The sequence below is a fragment of the Opisthocomus hoazin genome, chromosome 1 (genome assembly GCF_030867145.1).
Source record: "Opisthocomus hoazin isolate bOpiHoa1 chromosome 1, bOpiHoa1.hap1, whole genome shotgun sequence".
NCBI classification, from domain to species: Eukaryota; Metazoa; Chordata; class Aves; order Opisthocomiformes; family Opisthocomidae; genus Opisthocomus; species Opisthocomus hoazin.
Window position 1 is genome coordinate 122,550,589 of NC_134414.1, and position 26,933 is coordinate 122,577,521.

General features: G+C 45.1%; 2 protein-coding genes across 2 annotated transcripts in view; both read left to right on the forward strand.

Moving 5' to 3' along the window:
* HTR1F (5-hydroxytryptamine receptor 1F) overlaps positions 1-4,656 on the forward strand; it is a 70,088-nt gene extending 65,432 nt beyond the window's left edge. Inside the window, exon 3 of the mRNA XM_075434252.1 lies at positions 853-4,656. Coding sequence (XP_075290367.1) covers positions 891-1,991 — 1,101 coding nt within the window. The 5' untranslated portion in view covers positions 853-890 and the 3' untranslated portion in view covers positions 1,992-4,656. The remainder of the gene's footprint in view (positions 1-852) is intronic.
* PDZK1 (PDZ domain containing 1) overlaps positions 1-26,933 on the forward strand; it is a 206,388-nt gene that overhangs the window by 126,634 nt on the left and 52,821 nt on the right. The gene's annotated exons all lie outside the window — the stretch shown is intronic.

The window sequence follows — 26,933 nt, forward strand, 5'->3', positions numbered from 1 at the left end:
AAAACTTCAGGAAAAGTAAGGATGTTCTCAGGACTCTAACCTATGTATAATATCTCAGTTAGACAATAAGTTAGCCGTTTGAAGTTTTAAAATATATTCATCTATATCACTGTAGAGTTGCATAAGAGGAAGCTCTGAAATGAAACTTTCAACACGCAATTGTTTCTTGTCCTGTTTGTACTGCCGTTTTTCATGTTTCTGTTTTCTCTTGAAAACTGCATCCCGGTTTAGAAAGCTCATGCTTATCTATACACAAGGAAGGACTCACATAGTGATGGGGAAAAAGGAGTTTATGTAGAGAAAAGCAGCATTATGCCTGCTTCCTGTGGATTAAAGTTGTCAACAGCCATTACATTGCCTAGTGGAGTAGACAGTGCTAGCCCAAAAGCAGTATTAGTACTTGCTTTAGGATGAGATTGTCCATGTTTAACCAGTTTCAAGACTCCACTGCAATTCATCCAGAGTAAGCATTTAGCAGGAGGGTTTGCTCTGCACCCCAGGGTGCACCGATGCTGCTGCCCTGCTCGAGGAACAAGGCCAGTTCCCCCATGCAGCAGCGCGCAGCTCCCCACGGGGCAGGGCCACCTCAAGCACCACAGCAGGCTCCTCTCCCCGGCCGTGCCAAGATGCCCTTCTCAACAGCACGACCAAGGAGAAAGAGGAGGCCCCTATTCTGGAGGCAGGGCATCCCACAAAGTGTTAGCCAGGAAAAGCTGTCTGGAGTCAGAATAATTTCAGTGATAAGTCTGAGGTTCTTGTGAGTTTGGGACCCATAGTCTTTTAAGACAACAAAAATCAAGACGTCCTGGAGACTAAGGATGCACTTTCTGAATGTTTTTACTTTTCCAACAGGTAACTGCTACTGGTAAAGATCACCTTTAAAAGGGAACATGGATTTAATAAACTCAACTGAACAAAACGGTACATCAGAAGAACTATTCAAATGGGTGACATCCAAGATCCTCATTTCCATTACTCTGTCTGTTCTTGCACTAATGACAACGGCCATCAATTCTCTCGTGATGACTGCAATCATTGTGACAAGAAAGCTCCACCACCCCGCCAACTATCTAATCTGCTCTCTTGCAGTGACTGATTTCCTTGTGGCAGTCCTAGTGATGCCCTTCAGCATTGTCTACATTGTAAAGGAGACCTGGATCATGGGGCAAGTGGTGTGCGACATTTGGCTGAGCGTGGACATTACATGCTGCACATGTTCCATCTTGCATCTCTCTGCCATTGCTTTGGACCGGTACAGAGCAATCACGGATGCTGTGGAATATGCACGGAAAAGGACACCTAAGCACGCTGGCATCATGATTGCAGTGGTATGGATCATATCCATTTTTATCTCCATGCCACCTTTGTTCTGGCGGCACCAGACGACCAGCAGGGATGACGAATGCATCATCAAACACGACCACATCGTTTTCACCATTTACTCTACATTTGGCGCCTTCTATATCCCACTGGCCTTGATTCTGATACTTTATTACAAGATATACAAGGCAGCAAAGACATTTCACAGAAGAAGCGTCAGCCGGATCGTACGGGAGGAGGTAAATGGACAAGTCCTTCTGGACGCAGGTGAAAGAAGCACCAAATCGGCCTCAATGCCCAGCACAGCAGAGAAGACATCAGATCCTCTGGTGGACTGCGATAAAATCAATATCACCTTACGAAGCCCCAAGTCTGAATCTAAGCATGAGAAGTCCTGGAAAAAACAGAGAATCTCTAGCACAAGAGAGCGAAAGGCAGCAACCACGCTGGGTCTGATCCTGGGGGCATTTGTGATCTGCTGGCTCCCTTTTTTTGTAAAAGAAGTAGTTGTTAATACATGTGAAAGATGTCACATCTCAGAAGACATGTCTAATTTCCTAGCATGGTTGGGATATATAAATTCCCTTATTAACCCTCTAATCTACACAATCTTTAATGAAGATTTCAAGAAAGCCTTCCAGAAGCTTGTGCGGTGTAGGCAGTATCTTTAAGAGCTTTTGTTCATATAAGGAGAATATACTCATTGTTTTTTTAACCTGTGTACATTTATATAACGGAGATGGTTATTTGTTGTACTTAAGGAAAAGCACCAAGACTCTGCATTTACACTTTGACTTTTTTGTATCAGTAGTACTGGGAGCATAAATTGCCCAAGTTTTAAAAAGATGGATCGTCTGGGGTCAGTTTTGCTCTGGAAAAAGAGGTAGCATATTGCGGCTCTGATCCAGCTGGGAATTGCACAGCTGCCTAGCTTGAAGCATAAGGTATTACCTTAAATATGAAAGAAATACACACTGGAAATACACACAAAGAAAGAAATTTAAAAAAAAAAAAGTAACCCTCAATCATCACTGAAGTTTTAAGTAAAACAGCACACAGGTTTTAGACTCTAATTGCAAATAAGACAGAAAATACACCTTGGAATAAAGACATGATTTTATTACTTTGGCACAGGCCTACAGCGTAGACCCAAGCCATTCCCAGCGAAGGGCAGTTGCTTTAAACATATCTAGCACCTTCCTGTGTTGATTAGCTGAGTGCAGCTGCAGCCCTGCCTTCTTACACAGATGAAGGACTTCCCTGTGTTACATCCTTGCAGCACCCCACCAGCAGGCAAGGCACTTTCATGGGTTACCAGTTTCACAGCAAGCCACTGTTGTGAGTCCTCTGCCACTGCACACCCATGACAGATGTGGACATAGTGCTAAGGGAAACAGCCAGAGAGTTGGGGCACCTCCAGTGAGCTGGGTATGCACAGTGCCTGTGCTCTCAGACACCACTTCAGCGGGGACCAGGGAGGGTAAGATCAGAAAGAGCAGCTGCTCCTCCTTATGGAGCTGTTAGGAGGCAGAGAAGCAGGAGACACTCCTTTCATCATGTCCTCCTCCCTACCTCACTCACCTGGCCAGGCACTGCCCCTGTGATTTTCAGCACCAAACCCAGCCACATAGCTCATGCCAGAGCCCCCAGAGCATTGCTGATGGTGGGTGGCTTAGTGAGGTTCGGCTGACGGCCACCTAATGAAGAACTCAGGCTGACAGCTCCAGCTCAGCATGTCCAGCCAGCCTTCACCAGGTGGTTCAAAGACAAACACAATGAAAAAATCCCTTTGTGGGCTGCCTTCTAAGGCCTCAAAGATGGCACCTTGGCCAATCTTGATTTACATGCTCTAGATGCCATGCCACAGCGCTAATGAGTGCAAGAACAGCCCTCGCCTCAAAGCCAGCAGTGCAAGTTTGCCAACAGCTAAGGGTACTATAACAGAGCCCGGGGACGGGTTTTGCACTTATCAGGACAGATTCAGGCTGTGTCACTAAGACCCCAGCTTTGAATTCATTGCCAGCCACTCAATGCTGTCTAGCAGGAACAGGGACTTGAGGCTCCTTGCATGAACTACAAACCCTGCTGTCAGCAGCAGTCTCCTGCAAAGGCGCTCTGATATGGCACGTGGGCCGGCAGCTTAGGTACATCACAAAGCAGCTGAGGCACGAGACCACTATGCACACCCTTAAGTCTGGGAAAGGTATCGCCGGTCTTTGTGGTTGTTCTTCCAAGACACTTTCAGCTCTTTGCTTAGACAAGAAAACCCAGAAAGAATCCATCACTGTCGTTTCTGTCTCCCCCTCTCCCTCCCCTGTATTACAAACTCTGGAGTTTTGTAATTCTTGTATTTTGCTCACTAGCCACCAGCTGACACAACAGCTGTCAGAGGTGTTTCTTGCAAGTTGACAAGGTTTGAAACCTGAGATATCGAACTAAATCATTTCTGTCACTTGCAACTTACTGTATTCTGCTTTCACATCAAGGTCTAAATGAGATGCTATTCAGAAGTACTAGAAACGGTGCATTTGCTTTTCTGTTGATTTTAATCCAGCCAGGAATCTAATGGCAAACTCACTTGTTATGCCGTGTAGCTGTAGCACAGCGGTAGCACAGCCAAATTTCGAAGATACTAGGATACGACAGAACAGAATTTGGCTCATGCTCAGTGCAAGTTAGCGCACTTTACTGCCATTGCAGTCAGAGCACAGCCTCTGCAGCCCCGTGACCTCGGCAAGGGCTGCATTATGCTGAAGGAAAAAAACTGCTTTAAAATCAGCTGTGCTCTACTGTCTCCAGAAAGAGCCATGGAATTCAGCTTTCTAAAAGGATTAGCAGATTAGCAGAAGGCAGCTAAGAAAACCCCACTGAAACATTTAAGATTGAAGAGCTCCGTTTCCCACGTTTCCTGAGTACTGAGTCATAACATTGGATATCTAGGGGCAGGACTTCCTCTCCCCCTGCCTCTCCCTTTATGACTGCTGGAGGGTTGAGTATATTGTTTATCCTCTTACACATAAGAAGTTTGACAATATCTTGTGAAATCAAATTGGAAGAAAAAATAGGGGTTGCTTTTGAGGAGAAAAGATACTTAAAATACTCATATTTAAATAATAATGGATAAAGCTCAAAGAATGGAATGATATGTAGATAAACAGAAAATAGCTGTCATTTATGCACTGTTAACAGTATTATACTCTGAATCTAATTAAGCTGCTAAACATTTCTCAAGATGCAGGGTGGTTTCTTTTGTATCGTTTTCACTGAGCTGTATCTGCTCACACTTTTCCTCAGCGGTGGAAGATGAAACTAAAAGAAATCTAAGCAAACGAGTGGGTAGTTATCCTATTAAAAGCACTTGCAGCTTGTGGACCATCATTTCTTGGTGTCTGACTGCAACTCATCATTCGTTCTCTAACAGAATCCACTGTGCTGAACGTTTTGTCACACAACCCCACACAGCATCATTTCATCCCTAGCATTTATTCATGCATGTGATGTGTTCAGAAAAAACGTGAGTTCCTCTTTCCAAATGCATAAAGGTTAAGATTTCTGTAGGATGCTGCTTTCCCCTCCCCACGAAGTACACACTCATCCACTGGAGCTTAGCACTGGACTCAAGGAGCAAGACGGAGCAAGATTTTATGCACTGGAGCTAAGATTTTTTGCAAGTAGCTCTATGCCCAGTGAGAGTTCCGACTCAACAAACAGAAAAAATGATCTCTGGTTTCCTATCTCTTTAAGAAGACTGTGTGCACGTACTGCAGGCAAAGGGTTTACATCTTCTCTAGGGTTTGCACAAAGCTTCTTTGACTCCTGCCCCTGCTGCAGCTGCCCTCCCTGTGGCTGCTGCCCACCCATCTGTCCACCGGTTTAGATTTCTTCTAACACGTAGAGAACCGGATTTGGAGCAGCTGACCTGCTCCCACTTCAGCTTTCACAGAGAACGACTCCTGAAGCTGCTGTGAACACAACATCCAGTTCAGGTGGACAGTTTGTGCTAACAGCAAGCAGTTAAATACACCTCATTATCCTGTACTCCTTTCTCTGCCTTTCCTCCCTGCCAGATGCTTTACTGGTGTCCTCTCCTCCTGAGGATAGCATATCCCTACAAAGGGCCTGGGGATACAAATATACTTTTGTTTTAGTGACGCAGTCACACTTGTTAATGCATGACTGTACCACCCAGAAACACCCACCTCACCCAAATGCGCTTTTGGCAGTCACTGTCTTCAGCTGGTGCCTAATTGTTCTTGGTGCTGGGGAGGTACACGGAAATAGCTATGTGCCAGATTATTTTCTCCAATAGTTACAAACTCAGCACATTATTTCTAGGCAAGTACACATTACTATTTGGCCTTTGCATTTCAGATTCTCTTGCAGAAGGGAAACGGAAAATCACCGCTGTAGCCATTGGAAGGAAGGGCTTTTTTGAACTCACAAACCAAAGAGCAAAAGCTGCAAGAAATGCAAGAGGAAAGCCTTGTAGCAGCCCTGTAAGGACTAAGCATAAACCTAACACTGTGTCTCACCTAGAAACAAGAGCTGCATCAGTGCCCGGGCAGCCGTTCTCAGATGGAGAGCTAATGGGCCAGCAGTCATCTACTGATCACGGCAGGCACTCACAAGCACTTCGACACACAAGTGAGCAGCAAATGGCACCTGCTGGTGGCTCTCGTATTCCTCCTCCAAAAAGTGCTGCTGCACACTACAGGGACAGTAGCAGAACTACTAAAAATTACCAGCAAGTTGTTGGTATCTCCTCCCCTGCAAAACCCTGAAATGAATTAAACAGATAATTTTTTTCAGGATTTTTCATTTGCCTTCTGGGGAGCCTGGGTCAAATTTCTTGTTTTCCTCCTCAACCAGGAAGGCTAAACCTCAAAAAAAAAAAAAAAAATTCATCTAGTGTTTCTAACCATCATTTAGTAACTCAGGAAATGAAAGCCTTGATGATACCAACCTTGGCTAAGAAGAAAGACTCTGTTTGTGTATACAAACAGAAGTCAGCAGCACTGGCGTGAATGGTCAGGGTTACCAACTGAATTCAAGATAGCCTTTCTGGTGTCAGATCCCTCACTCACTACAGACACCAGTGACTGGAAGCAACCTTATATCCTCAGAAACTTTACTGAAGTATGAGTTTCCTAAATTCCAGTTGCTTACTTCAAGTTCAGATGAGTCACATTTTAAGTAAAAAGTTTGCAACTCAGGAAAATTTGGAGGGAAATACTTCTAGGCAAGGAAAAAGTACTGTTTCATTAGTCAAAGACATTGGTATAATTATGTGCTAAAAATCTTGGTTGAGGCAGAGTAAAGTCAGAGAAGATGCTTACTGAATGCTGTTACTTTTTATCCACTAGTAGCTCAAATCAATTGTAGCCACTCTTTAAGGCATATATTTATTCAAACTATAGTTTTAAAGGTATTCGTTGTAACATACAAGATGGGCAGCACTAACATCATTAGTCTTCCTTTCCACTTTAAAGCAAGATAGGTCTTATATCTGCATGATACTTTCTCTCACTAAATTAAACCTTTTCCTGTTCTTTCTGTACACTCATAGATTTGAAACTCAGAGCACTATTTTATGGTTTGGGTTTAAAGATGAAAAACGTGTTTAATGCCACAAAAAGTGCTAACTGTTAAGATAATGCTAGAAGAGCAATTAATCTTCTCACTTTCTGTTTAGATCATGACTGGTAGTAGACATTTAATGCAATAGCTAGGTCTGTGCTGGCAGCACTCCAAGACACAAAAGCTGTGGCTAATTTGTATGACAGCAAGCGTCTGCTAAGCAACTCACTTTTGACTAAGCCTGGTTTCCTGTATTTCACAGTACAAAGCTGCATAAAATAGTCCACAGCCATGAAATAAGAAATCAGCCAGTTTGCACTCCAGTCATTTCTAGTCTGGCAGTCTCTATAAGACAGTTGCTCCACAAACACACACCATTAATCAGCAGGAGCAATGGTGTGTCTTTATCCACAGCAAAAATAGCCAAAATCTTTGACGTCCGTCTATTATTTTGGAGATAGCCAGGAGGCAGCCTGAAGTGACTCATGACCAGGTGGGCTCCCTGCTCCCCCACCAGATACGAAAAGAGATCTCTTCAAGGAGAAGGCCACCAACAGCAAGCTTAGTCAGTGCTAACTAGTAATGAAACAAAGAGAAATCCAGCACCTGGCCCATCTTCCCTAGCAAGGGGAGGTCAACCAGATATTAATGGTCCCTTAATATCAGTTCCTGCAGCTTATTGTCTCTCCTAACTGAGCTGGGCTCTTTCAGTCCTTCCAGCATGTTTAGAAAGACAATGTTGAACTACCTCAACAGCTCTGTGCTGGTCAGTACAGGGTTTGCGTGCCCTGTCATCATAAAGTTCAGCTCTGAAGCTTGAAGTCATCATTCAGCTTTTGTAAATGCAAAAATATTGTAATTTAAGATGATAAAAGTTCAAGTTAAAGGTTTTCAAGTTGTGGATTTTTCTTCCACATCCACTTTGACATCAAGAGAACTGCGGTCACTTTGAACCCAAAACAGTTTTCTAACTAAGAGACATCTATAACAAATCAGCATGACCTTATTTTTCATACACATAAGATTTATAAGTCCTATTACCATTGGACTATTTCTAACCTCATACACTGATGGTCTTTCACATTTTGACAAGTGTTTCTCCCATCTTGTTTTCAAAGAGTGCAAGAAATACTAATTAATTAATTACTTGAGATAGGTGGGCGGTCTTATCTCCCTTTTACAGGTAGAAAAACAGAAGCCAAGGGAAATAGGCATCCGGCACTTCAACTTGGTGAGGTCCTGCGGTGCCATCCAACATGCAAAACAAGAGAAGGAAACAAAGTGTGTTTTCAAAGCTAGTGCAAGAATCACAGAATCACAAAACAGTTGAGGTTGGAAGAGACCTCTGGAGGTCACCTCGTCCAAGCCTCCTGCTCAAGCAGGCTGCCCAGGACCAAGTCCACAGGGCTTTTTAATATCTCCAAGGATAGAGACTCCACCACCTCTCTGGGCAACCTGGGGCAACGCTCAGTCACCCTCACAGTAAGTGTTCCTTACATTCAAGATGGAGCTTCCTGTGTTTCAGGCCCATTGCCTCTTGTCCTGTCACTAGGCCACACTGAAAAGAGCCCGGCTCCATCTTCTCTGCACCTTCCTTTCAGGTATTTACATAAGCTGATAAATTTTCCCTGACCCTTCTCTTCTCCAGGCTTAACAGTCCTAGCTCTCTTAGCCTTTCCTCACGGGAGAGATGCTTCAGACCCTTCATCATCTTAGTGGCCCTTTGCTGGACTCTCTCCAGTATGTCCCTGTCTTTCTTGTGCTGCGGAGCCTGGAACTGTACCCAGCTCTCCAGGTGTGGCCTCACCAGTGCTGAGCAGAGGGGAAGGATCACCTCCCTCCACCTGCTGGCAACACTCCTCCAAATGCAGCCCAGGACACCATTGGCCTTCTTTGGCACAAGTGCATATTGCTGGCTCATGTTCAGCTTTGTGTCCACCAGGATGCCCCCAGGTCCTTTTCTGCCAGGCTGCTTCCCAGCTTGTCAGCCCCAAGCATATACTGCTGCATTGGGTTGTTCTTCCCCAGGTGCAGGACTTTGAGCTTCCCTTTGTTGAACTGCATAAGGAATCACATAGTACAGTCTGAGGGAAGAAAACGAGCTGCGGAGCAAAGCAAATCAGAAGAGAAGGAGAATGGGGAGAGACAAAGACTAAGCAGTCTTTTCGTTATAGAGCCAGGGATCCTTGAAATAAACTTGCTTGAACTCATCACAGCTCAGATCCAACTAACAGAAGTGCAGGTTCACTTTGAATCTGCCTGGCACCTCCCAGGAGCTGAGCACAGAAGGGGAGAGGAGGTTGTTTTGCCACCTCCACCCCACACACAGGGTCAGTACAGCACTTCGTATCTCAGCACACTGGATCCTTCTCGAATACAAGTGTGACAATACTGGTCAGCACCAGGCACGCACAGCCAGTGAGACTGGGGAACTGCAAGTACTGAGATGTTAAAGGTTACAAACAGCAGAGAAAAAAATTGGAGTAGTATCAAAGCACATCCTTTAAAATCTTACCTACATTTCAACACTGCCCTCTCCCCCTCTCAAAAGCCACCCTGAGCACAGGAAGAGTGCTGAATGGAGACTTGTCTCTTAATTTCCACAAACACATCACACAAAGTCAAACCACTACCATGTTTCCTGCCTCTCCTTGTTAAATACCCTGGTGTATGCCAATCCTCCCCAGCCCCTGCCAGCCTAGCCTTCACCTGTGCCTCCAGCTCACGGAACATGGCATTTAGGCCCTTCATAACCAATTTACTCCACCACTTCTCTTTTTTCTTTCACTGGAAAAGAATAACAAAAAGCAACTGAAACAACCTCCAAGCTCTAAACCTGCAAACAAGACAGGAAAAAAATTAAATAAAATGAAGCAGTCTAGATTCAACAGAAAATAAATCAACTAACGCTTCTCCGAGCCATCCCTTCTACTCGCCCCGCTCCCCGCTTTGACTGTTCTTACCCACAACACAAGGCACACCGTGAACGAAGGGTAAGAGTTATTTCAGTAGGAGGTTTGACTTACTGATTTTATGTCAGTGGGCAAAGGAGCTCGTTTAAAGATCCTCCAGGGGAAGGAGCAAGGCTGTCAAACGAACAGCTGTTCTGCCTTCTCTCACCCTTCGCTGTGCGAGGAAAACCAAAGGAGGAGAGATGCACTACGGACTCACGCGCGGACAAGGGAACGCGGCCCAGATGAAAGCAGCACCAGAGAGAAGGAGACGAGCCAGAGCAGCAGAGCAGGCTTTCGCCGGGGCCTGGATTCGGCCTCTGCTCGGTGGGCACCTCTCGAGGGACAGAGCAGCTTCGCCTCGGCCGCCGGACACTTCGCGAGGGGTGCAGCCAGCAGCCCGAGCCCCCTGGCAGCCCGGGGAGCCCGGCGGGAGCCAGAATCCCAGTCGCAACCGGACGAGTGGGGCGGCAACGCACCCCTCTGCTCCAGAGGCCCCCGGGCCTGAGCCGCTGCCAAGTTCAGGCTGGGTTACATTTATTAAGAGGGCTTTGAAAATACAAACGAGTCTACCTGAAGGCCAGACCTCATGTAGCACACGAACAGTGGGTTCTGGAAATACACGGGAGAACCAAGGGGCAATTTTCAAGCTGTTCCATCCGTCCCAGGCCCTTCGAGCCGCCGTAGCGCCAGGACGCGGGTCGCGCCCGCTCGCCGGGAAGCGGAGCCCGGGCCTGGGCGAGCCGGGGCAGCGTGGCCCGCCGCCGGAGGAGGCCGCGGCCGACGGGCGGGCTGGCGGCCGTTTCTCGGGCGGGCGGTTCCCCCTAGCGGCCCCGGGAGCGCGGCCCGCCCGCCCGCACTGGGTCCCAGCCCCGCGGGTCGCTCGAGGCAGGGGCTCCCCGGAGCAGAGGTCCCCCCTTCACCCCCCCCGCAAGCGTGGCTGCCTCCCCGGCCTCAGCTGAGCAGCGTTCCTCCCACGCCCTCTCCGGCCTGCCCGCAGGGTCAGCCCCTCCGGCAGCCCGGGCCCACCTGGCTGAAAGGCCCGGCCCCGCCTTGTCACCTCGGGTGGGGGTGAGCGCCCGGCAGCGCGACGGGCCCGACCAGCTGGGAAACCATCAGCACGGCATCCCTCCCCTTCCCGGCAAGGTCCTCGGACCCCGCCTGTCTACCTGCACTCCCCTTCATTGGGGCTCGATCGTTAATTACCAACGTTTGGTGACTGAGGGACCTGCTGCGACCAGGTGCACGCTGACAGGCGCGCACAAAGCAGTGTGTCCATCGGGGGCTGACTGGCATGCACAGCAGGGCAAGTGCAGGGTCCTGCACCTGGGGAGGAACGACCCCATGCATCAGTACAGGCTTGGGGTGGACCTGCTGGAGAGCAGCTCTGTGGAGAGGGACCTGAGAGTGCTGGTGGATGACAGGTTAACCATGAGCCAGCAGTGTGCCCTGGTTACCAAGAAGGCCAATGGGATCCTGGGGTGCATCAAGAAGAGTGTGGCCAGCAGGTCGAGGGAGGTTCTTCTTCCCCTCTACACTGCCCTAGTGAGGCCCCATCTGCAGTACTGTGTCCAGTTCTGGGCTCCCCACTTCAAGAAAGATGAGGAGCTACTGGAGAGAGTCCAGCGGAGGGATGATGAGGGGACTGGAGCATCTTTCCTATGAGGAAAGGCTGAGGGAGCTGGGCTTGTTTAGCCTGAAGAAGAGAAGGCTGAGAGGGGACCTTACAAATATCTCAAGGGTGGGTGTCAGGAGGATGGGGCCAAACTCTTTTCAGTGGGGCCCAGTGACAGGACAAGGGGCAATGGGCACAAACTGAAGCACAGGAAGTTCCACCTGAACGTGAGGAAGAACTTCTTCCCTCTGAGGGTGACGGAGCACTGGAACAGGCTGCCCAGGGAGGTTGTGGAGTCTCCTTCTCTGGAGATATTCAAGACCCGCCTGGACATGGTCCCGTGCAGCCTGCTGTAGGTGACCCCGCTTCGGCAGGGGAGTTGGACTAGATGACCCACAGAGGTCCCTTCCAACCCCTAACATTCTGTGATTCTGTGATCATCACTGGAGCAATAACCCGAGAGGATCCACAGAGCATGTCGTGGGCTAGCGGCTGGCCAGGTGGAATAGGGGAACGGAGCTTCGCTCCAGGCTCCTACGCACTGCTGCAGCATAAGGGTCTGGGAACAGCCAGCCACCAGCGGTGTTGGCTCCCTCTCATTGCAGCTTCAAGATCGAGGTGGCTTATGTTTCTGTAGCATTTTGTTAGCTGGATGAGGCTCTAAGGGATTTCAATTAAAGTTGACACCACCATGCCTACTAAACCATGTCCCAAAGCGCCACATCTACACTTTTTTTAAAATCTCCGGGGATGGGGACTCCACCACCTCCCTGGGCAGCCTGTTCCAATGCCTGACCACTCCTTCAGTAAAGAAATTTTTCCTAATACCCAGTCTAAACCTCCCCTGATGCAACTTGAGGCCATTGCCTCTCGTCCTATCACTAGTTACCTGCAAGAAGAGACCAACACCTGCCTCACTACAACCTCCTTTCAGGGAGTTGCAGAGAGCAGTAAGGTCTCCCCCCTCAGCCTCCTCCAGACTAGACTTGATGATCTTAGAGGTCTTTTCCAACCTTAATGATTCTATGATTCTAGAGAGTTCAGCAACGTTTGTGAGACCTCCCAAGCAAGGGTCTGTCATTTGAAATGGTGTGCAGAAGCATCTACACAGTTTGAAAATGTACATAGGGAAAAAAACCCATTACAAATCACCAGAGATCAATTTCCCTGATAAAATCCAATAGTGTAAGCCTCAGCTGCAGGTTAAAAATTTCTAGGATGGTTTCTAGAGAAGCTGTTTCTTTTGTGGTACGTTATTGGGTTTATTTCAGGATTAAATTCTAATAAATCATGAGCAGTACCAAGCATGTGGGAAACAGCAACTCACGTCTCCACTTAAAGTAATGACGTTAGCTGTAATAACTATTTTCAATTTAGACTTGTTTGTGGTTACCAGACTAGAGGTTTCGTTCACAGTTGCTCTTCACCACCTTTTGCTGTTGCACAGTACTGTGTAAAGTGGCCAAAGCTTCCTCATTTCCAAAAGCTGTAACCCTTCTCATACCACACAGGTGTAAAGGACAAAGCAAGGCACAGGGCTGTGGAGAATTACAGTCTGAAACTATAGACTGGCCTGTGACTGGAATCTCATTCTAGGAAAGAAAAATTATTCACATGTCAACATAATTAGTCTTACTGTCTTCACATATTTTCTGTTAAATTCTACTGACAGGGTCCCTGGACTTGGTGGCATACTGGGCAGCAGGCTGCAAATCATTCAGGTTAGCAGGGGGGTGAGCACGTAAGACAAAAACATTCGCGAGAGCAGCAGCCCGGCAGTTTGAAGGTGCGTCTTTCCTCTTCGCTGGGCTGCATCTGGAGCACCTGGTCCTGAGCTGACTGCGGAATGAGTCGATGTAAGATTACAGCCCAGGAGGTGTACTCCATCAATAAATATTGTCTAACTGCCTGAAACTCAGACAGCAGCACGCTCGTGACACAGTTTTTGGCTTTTTATGACTGGTCTCAACAGAGAGGGAGGCAGATGGAGAAGAAGGTTAGAAATAAAGACAAGAAATGCATTAAAATACAGTAACGCTATAGAGGTGGGAAGGAGGAAGTGTTGAAATTAATAGATGTCTGTCTTTGCTGTGTCCTGTCACAAGATCGCACTAGGGAAGGGGGAGTAAAGTGGACTGAAGAGTATCCCATGTGACAAAGTGAAGTACTTGCGGGAGGTCCTGGTTAAGGCTCCTGTAGCCAGCTTTGAAAAAGAGGATTATAACAATCAAAAGAAAAATCTTCGGGAGCATCTCAGGTGTGATTTGGATATAATATCAATGCAAACTGCAGGTACTGAGTAGAGAAGCTTTAAGGTCTCAACTGAGACCAGAAAAAGTCAAAAAGAAACTCATATAGGCCACACAAATGTGTGTATGCAAACGTAGATTGGAAGTGTCACAAACGATCCTTTCCAGAGTTAGAAACTACCAAATATAAGGGATATGTGACGGCAGATCATTTCTGAGCAAGAGAAGAACTCTGGAGCTGAAAGGACTCTTTCTAATCCCCTGGCATTTTTCATGCTAAGGAATTTTCTCTCTTGCATTGCCCAACCATTGATTTATACGCAAGTTCTTCAGTTGGTCCCTGTCAGCTGTCCAATTCCATTCCTGTTACTGGGAACGCAAATCTAAAACTGTTTATGCAATTCACTTTCAGCTTGATTTTTTAAATTATTTTTTTAAATATAGGCAGCGCAGGAACCACTCGAGCTGCTTTGCAAAGTGGAAAGGAAAATTATAACACATTTTCTGACTGCTGTGTTTCTGTCAACATCTTTTCTCCTTTTTTCCTGTCCCATATGCTCTCTTTCACTGTCATACAGACAAAAAGTCACCAAACCTAGAAACGTATTTTCTTTTCCAAGATTTATTGAATTCTAAGGGGGAGAAAAAAAATCAAAGATTGCTCCAAATCTTTCATAAGAAGTGTGAGGACAATTAGAGTTATCTATGCTGCATTTCCAAGGAAGTACACTGTGGCAGCACGATCCCGTCTCATTCCTTTCTGCTGCAGGATATACTGCTGTGAAGGAAGTAGGACTCAGGTAATTACAACTATTTAGGTACCCTAAAGACAAGCTAATTTTAAATAGTGGAGACCTTACACTTTCAGGTTGTTTAGACAGCTGTACAAACAATAACTTTACATGCAGCATGGCCATAAGCTGGTGCAAACCACATCCTTCTATTCAGTAGCCCAGGAAAGCGTGGGTAGGGGTTTTGCCAGATACTACTCTTCACAGTGTTTAACATTTGTCTGATGGAGAAATAACACATGGACAAGAGTCTACCTGCAACATTTCACAATATAATCAGCAAATATGAAGTAAACTCTTTTCCTTGTTGCCCTTCCCCAACATATTTCTTTCTGTCACTACATGACATACCCAGACAAATGTTCTAGCACGGGAGGTCTGTTTGCTCAAACATGTCTCCTGGAGTTTCATTGCTGAAGCAGGCAAGAAGTTCAAACAATATCATCAGCACTGCAGGAGATCACAGACATAAAATGAGTTGTCTTTTCCACATTGCAGAAGGTATCTGTCAGAGGCCCTAAGGTAAAGTGAAGCAAGTTAATGATCTACAACAGGCAAGGACAGCAGCTTCCCCAGGCCCTGGGAAAGGAAATGAAGACTGATTGTGAGCCAGACTGCTGAACGTGGCTTGAAGCACAACCAAAAGGAGTGAAATCCTCCATCCAGCACCCAGGGAGAGCACCTTGCTAGCAGCGCTCTCTCTGTTCAGCTGAGCTGGTGGCCCCTCCGCCTGCACCTGCAGAAGGACGGTGCAGGGACGTGCTGGCTCTCAGCTCCGCGGGGCTGAGGTCACTGCAGGCAGGGAAAGGGCAGCCCACACGCACAGCCAAGGAGGCAGCCAGGCCTGTATCCCTGTGGTACCTCCACTTAAATGCAAGCACTACCTCCCATAAAGGCTGCTGTCATTAAGCTGTGTTAAGGTACAGGCACTTCTGAGCCAGTTGAGGGCCTTTTCTGTGCAAGGAAATCCCCCACTGACCAATTAATACGGCTTGTCCTTTGCTTAGCATCGTGCTGCGGGAACAGTGCAGAGCAGGCCAGCACGAATATGCTCCGGATGACTCGGGTCTTTGTCACCAGGAAGAGGCATGAGGAGCATCCCTTCCCCCAGCAATGCATTTTCTGGTCCAGCTGGATATACATTTAAAGGATTGCTAAGTTACCTGAAACATAAATACAAAGTAATCCTTTACTAACCCAGCAAAACACTGTCATTTCTGCTACCATTTCTCCCCTGCTCTTTTAGAGGTGTATTTCTCATTTGCTCCTTTCATACTATGTCCCACACATTGTGGTGGTTTCCTTGCCCCAACCCCATCATCAGGATCTTCTCTCCCCTGAGACTGGTGCCACCCACTTCTTCGCAGGTGGCCCACTTCTTTGCCCAGAGAGGCTTCACAGAGCTTAAGACAGCCAGAGTCCAATACGTAGCTCCTACTTGCAGAGTCACTGCCCACAAATTCATTTTTTTCCATCTGCACATTTGCAAGTGTGACAAGAGAAAAGTTGAGAGCCTAGAGTTTTTTCAAGCGTTAAACCAGTGAAGTATAGAAATAAAATACTACCCTGTCTCCATAAGACTAAAGAGTGCTCCTGAAGAAAATGGCGATTAAAGAAAAAGAAACAGGCGATAAACCAGACATTTGTCTGAACCACAGCACTACCGGTCAGCAGTTTTCTCTGTCAGGTGGCTGTTTTGTCCAGAGGTGGCTGGGGAATTCCTTCCTTCCTTCCAGGCTGCTTCTGCCTGAAGTTCATCAAATCCAAAGGTATTAGCCAGTGTCTTTGGTGGACAGCTGCTACAGCTGTGGGGGAATCAATGCACTGTGCATTCTCCTTGCTGATCTACTCCTCTCTTCTTCTAACTTGGTTAAACATAGTACTAGGCCCAAGCTGTAGCAATCTAGACACAAAACTCAAGCAGTGCAAGAGCATTTCATGAAATACCTTATTTCCTATTTTAACAAACAAACGAAGAAACCAAGCTTATCCCGCTCTTCCATTTCTCAGGTGTGTACGTTTTCTACAGCCTTTTTAACATCCGAGATTAACAGCTGAAAAGACATTTGTATTAGTAAGACTGAGATTGGAGTCAGCAGCAGGGTTCAGATCTTTAACCCACCGAGAAGCAGATGTTATTGATATCCTCACCTCTCATGTTCACAGAGGGCACAACAAACTGATAGAAATATTTAAACAATCCAGCCTTAAATATCAGGAGCCTCAGAGCTTTATTTCTACTTCTGTTGAGCTGTTGTGTTTAACACAATCCCAATTGCTGTAGTGTCTGAGCTCTTCATTGTCTTTTATAGTGATTAAAATAATGCATCTCCAGGAGAAACAAGAAAGTGCTATTGTCCTCAGTTAGAGATAAAGAATCAAAGCAGAGAGAGGAAGAGAAACTACTTGACTGAGATCACAGAAGAAAACAGCAGCAAAGAATTAAACCCCAGTCTCCTCACTCACTATGATACTATCTTGTTCTCTGCTTAGGCTTCATTATAGCATTTTTAAAAGTCTGTTAAATGTTAAAGTCAGAAAACAAGCAAGGGAGCTCCTTTGACATAAAAGTGCAGGGTCTAGAGTAGAGATTTTCTGAAAGAATATATACGTATTTATTATTTTTAGCTAGAATCATTATTTTTAACCCCTACTGTTCAAAATTATGGCTAAGGCTTCAGAAAATAGTACAATTGGGAACCTTTTAATTTGCTGTTGGCAGCTGTGGTGTCCAGGTTCACTGAGTTTTCAATCATTTTAAGACCCAGGAACATGAGATTTCTTCTATAGTCACAGAGTAAACCAAACACAAAAACTGGGACTCAAACAGGTGGGATTTTAAGGTAAAAAAAAACCCACAAAAAGTATAAGAGGCTTTATGAGTAATCAGTGAGAATGAGCGATGCTGCAGTCAGCTTGTGTTGTCAGAGATATTGGAAAGTGAAAAATGACTCACAGGAGGAAATTTTGTATGAAGCTAGGAGGAGAAACATTGAGCGTATTTCTATGAAAGTCCGGAATAAAATTTGCACTCTCTCTGTTCAACGTTAGTCCCCAGAATACCACATGGCGTCCTAAGGAAGGGCTGTGGTCTTCCAGACATGGGTTAAGCAAGGCCACCTGCATGCCAGCTGACTGTTGTCACATCATCACAGCCAGCTGTTTCCTGATCCAGATACAGTCATCGCAGGATTTGAGGAGGGGTACGTCCTCCTTAGGTGAGTGGAGTTCTCTGGTGTGTGCGCGTTTATCCCTGTTCCTAAGGAACGGGCACAAAGAATTAATGGGAGTCATCTTGAGTGCTCGCCTTGCACCAAGCCAGATTTGTTCATTTTCACCTCTGCCCAAGCACCTGCTAAATCCTTTGACATGAAAGTCACAGAAACAAATTTTTAGGTAGTATCACCCTCTGTTGGTTCGTTGACTGCTCAGTTAAACAGATCTTTTGACTGTCATACCCATGGCCTATGATTGCTAATGGTTTTCAGTCTCTAGGAGAAATTAAGTTTTCCTGTGATACAAATCTCAGGAGCACTTGTCTCTCTAATAGCATTAAATAATCCTTTGTTCATATTCAAAGTCAACTCCCCAGTCTATACCAGAAGGGCCACCTTTGACATCCTTTCCTAGAATGAATTTGACAATAACTAATCTACTTTATCCACCTTATCACTTTTTAATAATTTCTTAACATCTTTAAAATATTATTCAGTTCTTCCACTGCCTTTAAACTGTAATATCTATCATTTCTGTACAGTGCATTTCTAACATGATTGCTCCTTGTCATGTAATAATCACTGCTGCTATTCCACCGCGATGCAGTCAACATCATATTCAGTTTCATGCTCAGCACATCACCTGCAATACACCTGCCTGCTGTGAATACACAAGCGTGTCTGTTGTCTCTGATTGACCACATACTTTCTAGCCATGTAAAAGCAAACCATTAGACTAATGATATTGCCAGCTTGTGTACAGTTGGCAGCAGTATTACTCCTTTTTTCCCTTTCTCCTTTTATTATAAGAACAGCTGTAAGGATTTCACTACTCCGTCAAACAATTTTCCTCATTTCTTAGTTTAAAAGTCTTCTCGGAAGTCTTGTTAAGTGGGATCTCAGGATGCTGTATCTTTAGCATTATCCATCCGCAGACAAGTCTCCTTTGCATGGCTTTTCCTCCTAACCACAATCCTTGTACCAACTGTACTAATTCGCAGTAATTTTTTCTGGCTTTCATACTTTCTTCCAAGGACTGAAGGTATTTCACCAAAGCTCACCTGAACATACTCTTCTTTTGAGTATTGTTCTGGCAGTTATTTTGATTCACTTCAGGCACTGATGCTTGTCTTAACAGGGAAAAAATCCACTGCTGATCCTTCCTATGACCTTCAGGATCTTTTTCAACATCAACACCCTCTCCCAGGTCCTTCCTCAGGGCTGCAGTCCATGATCTGCCACTCACTAGTGACAACCTAACCAGTTTTTCCTCAAACAGGGTTGTTCACGCTCCTAGATGTGCCCTTTGGGGGGCAGGTGGGTATCTCTGGGGTCTTCTCCCTGCTGTCCTTCATCCTGGGCACACATTGTTCCAGTCTCTCCCTTGGGTCAGTTTGGGCAGGCACCTATATCCAGGCAAAAAGAGTAACATATATGTAACTGAAGTGTAAAACAATTATTTAGTGGCTAACACACATAAAAGACAGCTAGGATTTTTTTGAACTGTTAGGCTAAGCACTGTGGCACTCATGACCCTGATGAGGCATCCGAGGGCCTTTGCTGGCCAAGGAGAGGCAGGCGGAAGGGGCAGCATCATTCCACTCACCTCCCCCGGACAGATCCACAGTGCTGCTGGGGTGCCCTCCGCCACCAGCTCCGTTGACACTGATGGCATCAGCAAACGGCCCGATGTTTCCTGGCTGTCCAGCTAGCCTATTCAGCCTGCTATTTTTTGGGGTGGGGTTTTTTTTTCCTTCAGGATTGAATACTTCTCCATGTTGATGCTTTACCTCTTGAAGCCTTGAGCTACTAGAAGTCCTCTGACTTCTGCCTATCTTTTTGAGGACTGAGCTGCTTTGCTCATCTTTGCCATTTACTCCTGCTTCTCTTGCTACTTGTTGATTGTTTTCTACTTGCAAGGAAACAAACCTTCAGCTTCACAACAGTAATCCCTCCTCATCTCAGCACCTAACTTCCAGGTGCTGTGATGAACGTCCGTGTAGCCTCTTTTCCACCATATCATCCCTTCATGGGCATTTTACTACACTGTCCCTACCTGTGCAGCTGGCTCACAGGGCTTCTGTCCCACTACTCATAGTGGAGACACTTCATACATAAAATCCTTCCAGTATACGTGTCCTACACCTTCTGCCTCCAGTCTATACTATCTCTGAAAGCCTCTTCATTTCCTCCACTGCTCACTCCACTGAACTTACTGTCCCCTATTCTGGGCCCTCCCTTTAAGAAAACAGCAACAGCCTCAGCAGAGAACACCCCCACCCACCCTATCTGCCTTTTTATTGCTTTGTTTTCATTTCGGGTCACTTAGCTTCTTCAGGAGGTACATATGTAAATTATCAAGAAGCAGATTTGAACCACCAGCATAATTTTTTTTTTTTCACAGAACATAACTAAATTAGTGGAACTCATTGCTGCTCTTTATTTTGGAGATTAAAATGAAAAAATGGGTTAAGAGATTGGAGTCATCACACAGGGCAGGTTTATCAATGGCTATTAAGAGATGATTCAAATACATCTCACAAAGTCCTACATCCTTGGCTGTAAAAAGCTAGGCAAGGTTTTCAGAGTGAAAGATAGCTGTGTTTTTCTATGCTTTTTTCTCTCTTGTCTGCTGCTGGCCACTATTCAAGACAGGATACGGCACTGAATTTAGCCCTGCTTTGAGCCCAGGTGACTTCCAGAAATCCTTTCCAACTTGAATTATTCCTAAACTTTATATTTTCTCTAACCCAGTGTGGAAGCTGGGGTTTTTTCTTACCATGCAGCAATAGTCTCCCAAGTAACTCAGCAATAAATCATTTGTGATCAAAGGGAAGTAGCTACTTGTGAATGCTCAGCTGAGGATCTAGCCCACCTAGTACACACGATTCAAAGCACCTTCTGTAAACCACAAACTGCAACTAAAGCAGACGGCATGAAGTGCAGCCAGAAAACCCCACTAATCTACAGATTGATTACTCCGGTCGGTGATGAAAGCAAAGTGAGCAAAGCTGAAATAGTACCTCAGGATAGTAACTTTCAGCCACTCTTATCAAGACACTGGGACAGGGTTTGTTTGCTCGTATGTTTCAGATGGCAGATAACATACGTATGCAAAAATTAAAACAGAACACTTTCTGCCTCTCCATTTATTGCCTGTTATACCGCAACAAACAAGTAACGTTTTTTACCAAATCAAAAATGCGGGGCTCATGAAAAGGAGCTTGATCAAGAGCCCTGTGGACAGAAACCATCCTATGTATTGCCGAGATCACAAGGACAGGCAAGTTTCCTCAGTCTAGCACTAGCCACATGGCAGGGAAATGCAGTAGATACCTCCATACCCATTCACTACCTGCCTCTGCAAAGACCCATCACAAAGATGCCCTTGTAGAAGCTGTTTTCTATGTCATGGACAGCAATCCACTAGGAATGCACAGCTCATTTAAGGCAGGCCAACTACACTGGCAGAGAGAAACAGTCCGTAATCCTTCCTAAACAAATTGAGGTGAAACTGGTAAAGAATCACCTAGTATTTATCTCTGAAATAAAAATGCCCCTGTCTAGTATTGCAATTCTGAATCACCCTGTAAATATCATACAAACTTAGAACAGTCCAGAGCAATATCTAGGATGTCACTTCTCCAATATTCCTGAGAGAGGGATTTCACAACGTCTGGGCTAGCTTGTTTCACAGCCGACTCCTTATTTAAATTACAAGGCAGCATAGAGGCAATTCAAGTATTGGTTCAGAGCAAATTCAATCAAATTCCACCAGAGCTGAGCTCTGGATCAGTGGCACTGAAACTGGAAGGGCAAAAAAAAGTTGCCTGCCCATCGGATAGTATCTGCATACAAAATGTTTGCTGAGTGTGAACTCCAGAGCTGGGACTGGTCTTGACATTGTATCTAGTAGATGTATTCTAAGCATTTGGCTTTCTCCTTTTTTTTTTTTTTTTTGGCAGATATGCTAATTCTCAATTTGCACTTAAGCACAATGGCTTTTAAATGCAAGCTGTTGTGCGATAACAGTAGAAATTCTGTGCCAGTTTATTTTTTATATATATAGCTACTGAGGAAGTCAAATGGGACTCAAGCTTTTGTGAATAATTGTACAGATTGACATTACATCATTCTGTGTGGTATTTCAGCATTTGTGAGGAAAACATGAGGCTTAGCTGGCGACAATGCCTGCATGCAGCCATGGCTCCTATGTTTCCCTGCTGAGCAATCCAGGGTTAGGAGGTCACCAGAAGAATCCATCTGTAATGCTTTTTCCTAGACAGAAAGGCACATAACAGGAGCATACTTGATGTTTGGCCCCATCTTTTCCACACACACCGTTTGTGTAATCATCAAGAGAGGTCTTCAATACATGAGCACTGGAAATCGACATTTTTCAGTGCCTTCTTGGAGCTGATGCTCAAGTTATTTCTTGCATATAAAACAGATTAAAAAAAAAAAATCACACTGCAGGAAGAGCTTGTTTAACAAAAGCTATGTTTATCTCATCAGCTGTGTAGCTCAGCAGGAGTGGTTTGACAGAGCACAGCATGGGTTGAGGGGATTTTATTTTGGGCTAATCACAGTCTGATCCTGTGAACTGAACGCCTGTTAGCAGCTGGAGAGCGTTAGGTGTACCCCCGGGGTACACGTTCTGCTTTAGCTCCATCAGAAAAGACGCCGTGTTTTCTGTGTGCTCCAAGGCTGCTCGACAATACGAACCCAGCACAGCAAGCATGGACCGTGAGGAGTTCCTTTTCAAAACCACATTCCTGACCCAAGCTAACACTACGTGAATGCATCTGCCAAGAGATGGCTGCAGAAAACAACAGCTACAGAAGAATCTTAAGGATAGAACATGGACTCTAGCTTTCATGCAATCAGACCTCTCTGTACCAAAGTGGTTGGTGCATACAGAGCTCAAGTCACTTCTTGCTTCTTTGACAAGCCATCTTTGAAATGTGATTTTCTAAGAATGTGCTGTAGAGGGATGATGACAGCTGCAGCTGATAGCTAAAGAATGTTTTGTGTTTAGCAAAACATTTCCTCTGTGCCTTAGCATCTTCTTTAGTTTTTCTTCTTCCCTTCTCTATACTGTACCCAAAGCTGTTTCCTACGTCACAATTAACTTCAGTGAAGGCACCAGTATCAACGGCTCCAACAACCTGCCGCAGCTGGTCATAGACAGGCAGCAATGACCACCAGGGATTAAATTTTTTTCTGCCTTACACCAGACTGACACGAGGACAAGAGAAGGGCTTGAAATACTCTCAGGAAAGGAGAAAAAAAAAAATCCATTAGTCTGAGATGCACTTTACAGTCACAGTCAAATGGGATTTCCATTTGTGTATCAGCAATTCAGATTTCTTTTCCTAAAGAAAGAAATTATATGCAAACAGTATTCTGCTAGAAGACAAAGACTGGGATTTTGAGTGCACAAAAGACTTACTTCAGGTTATGGTTTCCACACCAACTTTTGATTTTATCCCTCGTGTCTATCTGTCTAATAAGGTCTTTCACAACATTTATATACAATGAGATGTTGTGTTGATTCAAAATTATTAAGAAATTAATTTCTCAAGGAAAAAACACAACTTTTTCTGTATATATTCACAGCTTCACACACACACAGAGAAATGTACATATGCATAAAGATGTTTACATATATGTGTACATTTTGATTTCTGCTACATATAGCACCATGAAATAGGTGACCACTGTTGATTAAACAAGAATGACAATGATAAAGAATGTGATAGTAGATGCAACTGGCAGAGATTCAGACCTGGAAGCAGGCAGTGCCTATGAAGGTATCATAGCTCCGCAGGCACTAACTTGCCTGATGAAGGAGGCAACCCTAACAACACACTAATTGCTGTTATTCGATTCTAATCTTCCTGATTTGAATATTTCGAGCAAGCTGAAGATAAAGGCAAGCAGCCAGGCCAGAGCTTTTCAGTAGTGGGCTCACTCCTCTTTTTTGTTTTCCACACAACACTCCTCTCTCACGCAAGGACTGAAGTGAGTACAAGCAAGACATTTACGTACTAAGAACATTGTTCTGCGTGTGGTCACTTGTTTTGCACAGAACAGGGGGTTGTATACTTCAGAGATGACAAATACAACATAGAAAGCATTTCAGGAGGTTTGTCCATGATTTCTCTTTCATACACACGAATGGAAAGCCAAAATATAAGCACAGCTAGATACAAACACTACACTATGGCATATAAACTGTGCTGGGCTGTGGGAGCAGCCAGATAAAAATCGATCCAAAAAGCTCTTACCTTTGCTTGCTCAGCAGTATTTACTGTCAGGTGCAAGAACAGAAGGAGTGGAAATCAAATTTCCAGAGCTCAGTATAGAGTGTTAAGATTAAAGTCAGAAGATCTAGAGATGTATCATCAGCATAAAATGCCTTAATAGTGGCATTAACAGTCTATGTTTACAGCATCCTATTTCCTATTATAGCTCTGTTAGAGAGTAAGCCTTATATGGTGGATTGACCTTGGCTGGCCGCCAGCTGCCCACCCAGACGCTCTCTCACTCCCTCTCCTCAGCAGAACAGCGGGAGAAGATCTGATTAAAAAGCTTGTGGGTCAAGATAAAGACAGGGAGATCACTCACCAGTTAGTATCACCAGCAAAACAGAATTGATTTGAGGAAATTAATTTTCTTTATTGCCAATTAATAACAAAGTAGGATAGTGAGAAATAAAAACAAAATTTAAAACGCCTTTCCCCACCCCTTCTTCTTCCCAGATTTACCTCCTTCTCCCCACCCCCAGCAGTGCAGGGGGATGGGGAATGGGAGTCATGGTCCGTTCATAACACTTCATCTCTGACACTCCTTCCTTGCATTGTTCCCCTGCTCCAGCATAGATTCCTCCCATGGGATGGAGTCCCTCACAAACTGCTTCAGCATGGGTCCTTCCTATGGGCTGCCGTTCTTCATGAAGTGCTCCAGCATGGGTCCTTTCCACGGGATACAGTCCATCAGGAACAGACTTCTACAGCGTAGGTCCCCCACGGGCCACAGGTCCTGCTAGAAAACCTGTTCATGTGTGGGCTCCTCTCCACAGCTACAGCTCCTGCCAGGAGCCTGCTCCAGCGTGGGGTCCTCCACAGGCTGCAGTGTGGATATCTAATCTGGCATGGTCCTCTGTGGGCTGAAGGGGTCCAACCTACTTCACCATGGTCTTCTCCACAGGCTGCAGGGGAATCTCTGCTCTGGCACCTGGAGCACTTCCTCTCCCTCTTTCCTTGCTGACCTCGGTGTCTACAGGGTTGTTTATCTCACATTTTTCTCACTTCTCTTCCCCACGGCTGCTGTGCAGCGTTTTTTACCCTGTCTTAACTACGTTATTGCAGAGGCTCCCCCAGTGTCACTGATGGGCTCAGCTTTGGCCAGCGGTGGGTCCGTCTTGGAGCCGGCTGGAACAGGCTCTGTCCAACATGGGGAACCTGGTTTCTTCTGTCCAAAGCCACCCCTGCAGCCCTGCTGCTACCAAAACATTGCCACGTAAACCCAATACACCTTGTGATTCTTTTAAGCTTTGTTTCTTTTTAAAAGTTTTGCCTGGAGGAATACAGTTGTTAACAGACTTGAAAAGCTCTTGCAGAATCTTCCTGAGGTAAAGCAAGGAGCAAGATGCAGAGGTTCCAGTACAACCTCTGTGACTGTGAGGCAAATTACCAGTCAGGCTCCCATGTAAGATGCTCAGGCTTTTGAAGAGCTTTTTCACCAAGGATATCAAATGCAGCCAGTGAGACCCAGGTCAGATACCCAAGCACATCCTGATGAAAGGAATAATCTATTACATTCCTTCTCATGTAGCAAGAGATTATTCCTGATCGCTGGCTCTTCTGGAGTTCTCTATGCCAGGCATCAGATTAAATATTGTCAAGGCATGGGAGCCTGGATCGGTGCTAGAGAACAGCACAGGCCTTCACAGAAAAATAAGAGCAGGAATCAGGAGCCACAGGAGAGGCCAATTCAGACTAGCCCCAGTTTGAACAAGGAAGCCCATGAGGCTTCTCTGGGTACCGTGTGCTAAACTCTGTGTGAATTGATTTGATAATATAGTCAAAACCTCTAGAAAATACACGGGAAACCCAGCAGCAGATCTAGTGATACCTTGATAATGACAAGAGACAGAATCTGGAGGAAGTGGAGCAAAAAGCCTCCTTTATGCTGTTTGTTTCTGCTCTTCCTGGGGGAAAGTTTTACTTTTGCAAATGCACAATGAGTCTGCGGTTCTCCTCTTTTTCTGAAAATATTATTTCTTATTATGAATGATCAGGTAAAATAGCATCTACTTTCTACAGTGGAGCTCAGTCCACAATTTCTTTGTTATATACAATATTATTAACAATGTATGAGTCAGACATAGGTATAGTCCCATTCAGACAAAGCATCGCATTGTATTAGAGATATTTTGTTATTGTGTCTGAACTGAGTAAAATCACTGATACCCAGGATTGTCTGAAAACCCTCACTGATAACTGCCTGCTTAGTTTCTCGGAGCTGGCTGCCTACTGCTGCTGTGAGGGGTACAAGGCAGCGTGTAAGCTATGGAGGAAAAAAATAAACTGGCTATGATGTTTTTGCATGATAATGCAGGAAAAATGTCACCCAAGGACAAATAAGATGCTGTATATTAAACATTTGGGTTTGGTAGGTGCGTTTAGATTTGCAGAAGCTGAAGCACAGCAGTGGGTTATACTCAAGAGCAACTTATTTTCTGTTACGTATTGGCCAAAAACAATAGATCAAGGACACCCGGAGTAAGTATGTCTCTAAGGAGAAGTTCAGTGAAAAGCACAAGAAAATTCCAAAACAAGTCACAATTTGAAACCTATTGTTTCCACACCCCCCTTTAAAAAAAAAAAAAAACTTATAAAGAAAAAATTTCATTGAGAGGATCTGGCACTTACTAAAGCAACTGAATGAAGAATGCAAGTATATTTGATGCCAAAAAGAGAAGGAAAAAGAACTGGGTAATAAAGTACTTAGAGAAGATAAAAATCAACAAACTGAGAAAACTAGTGCATGAGAGCATTGGGGAGACAACTTTAAGGAAATAAAGAGAAAAGTGGATAATTGCTTAAAGAAACACCATTAAAAGCACAAACACAAACTATTCCAGGACAGTGAAGTGACATGAAATGTAGTAGAAGTCCTACTTGGTTAAATCATGACCTATTTTCTGA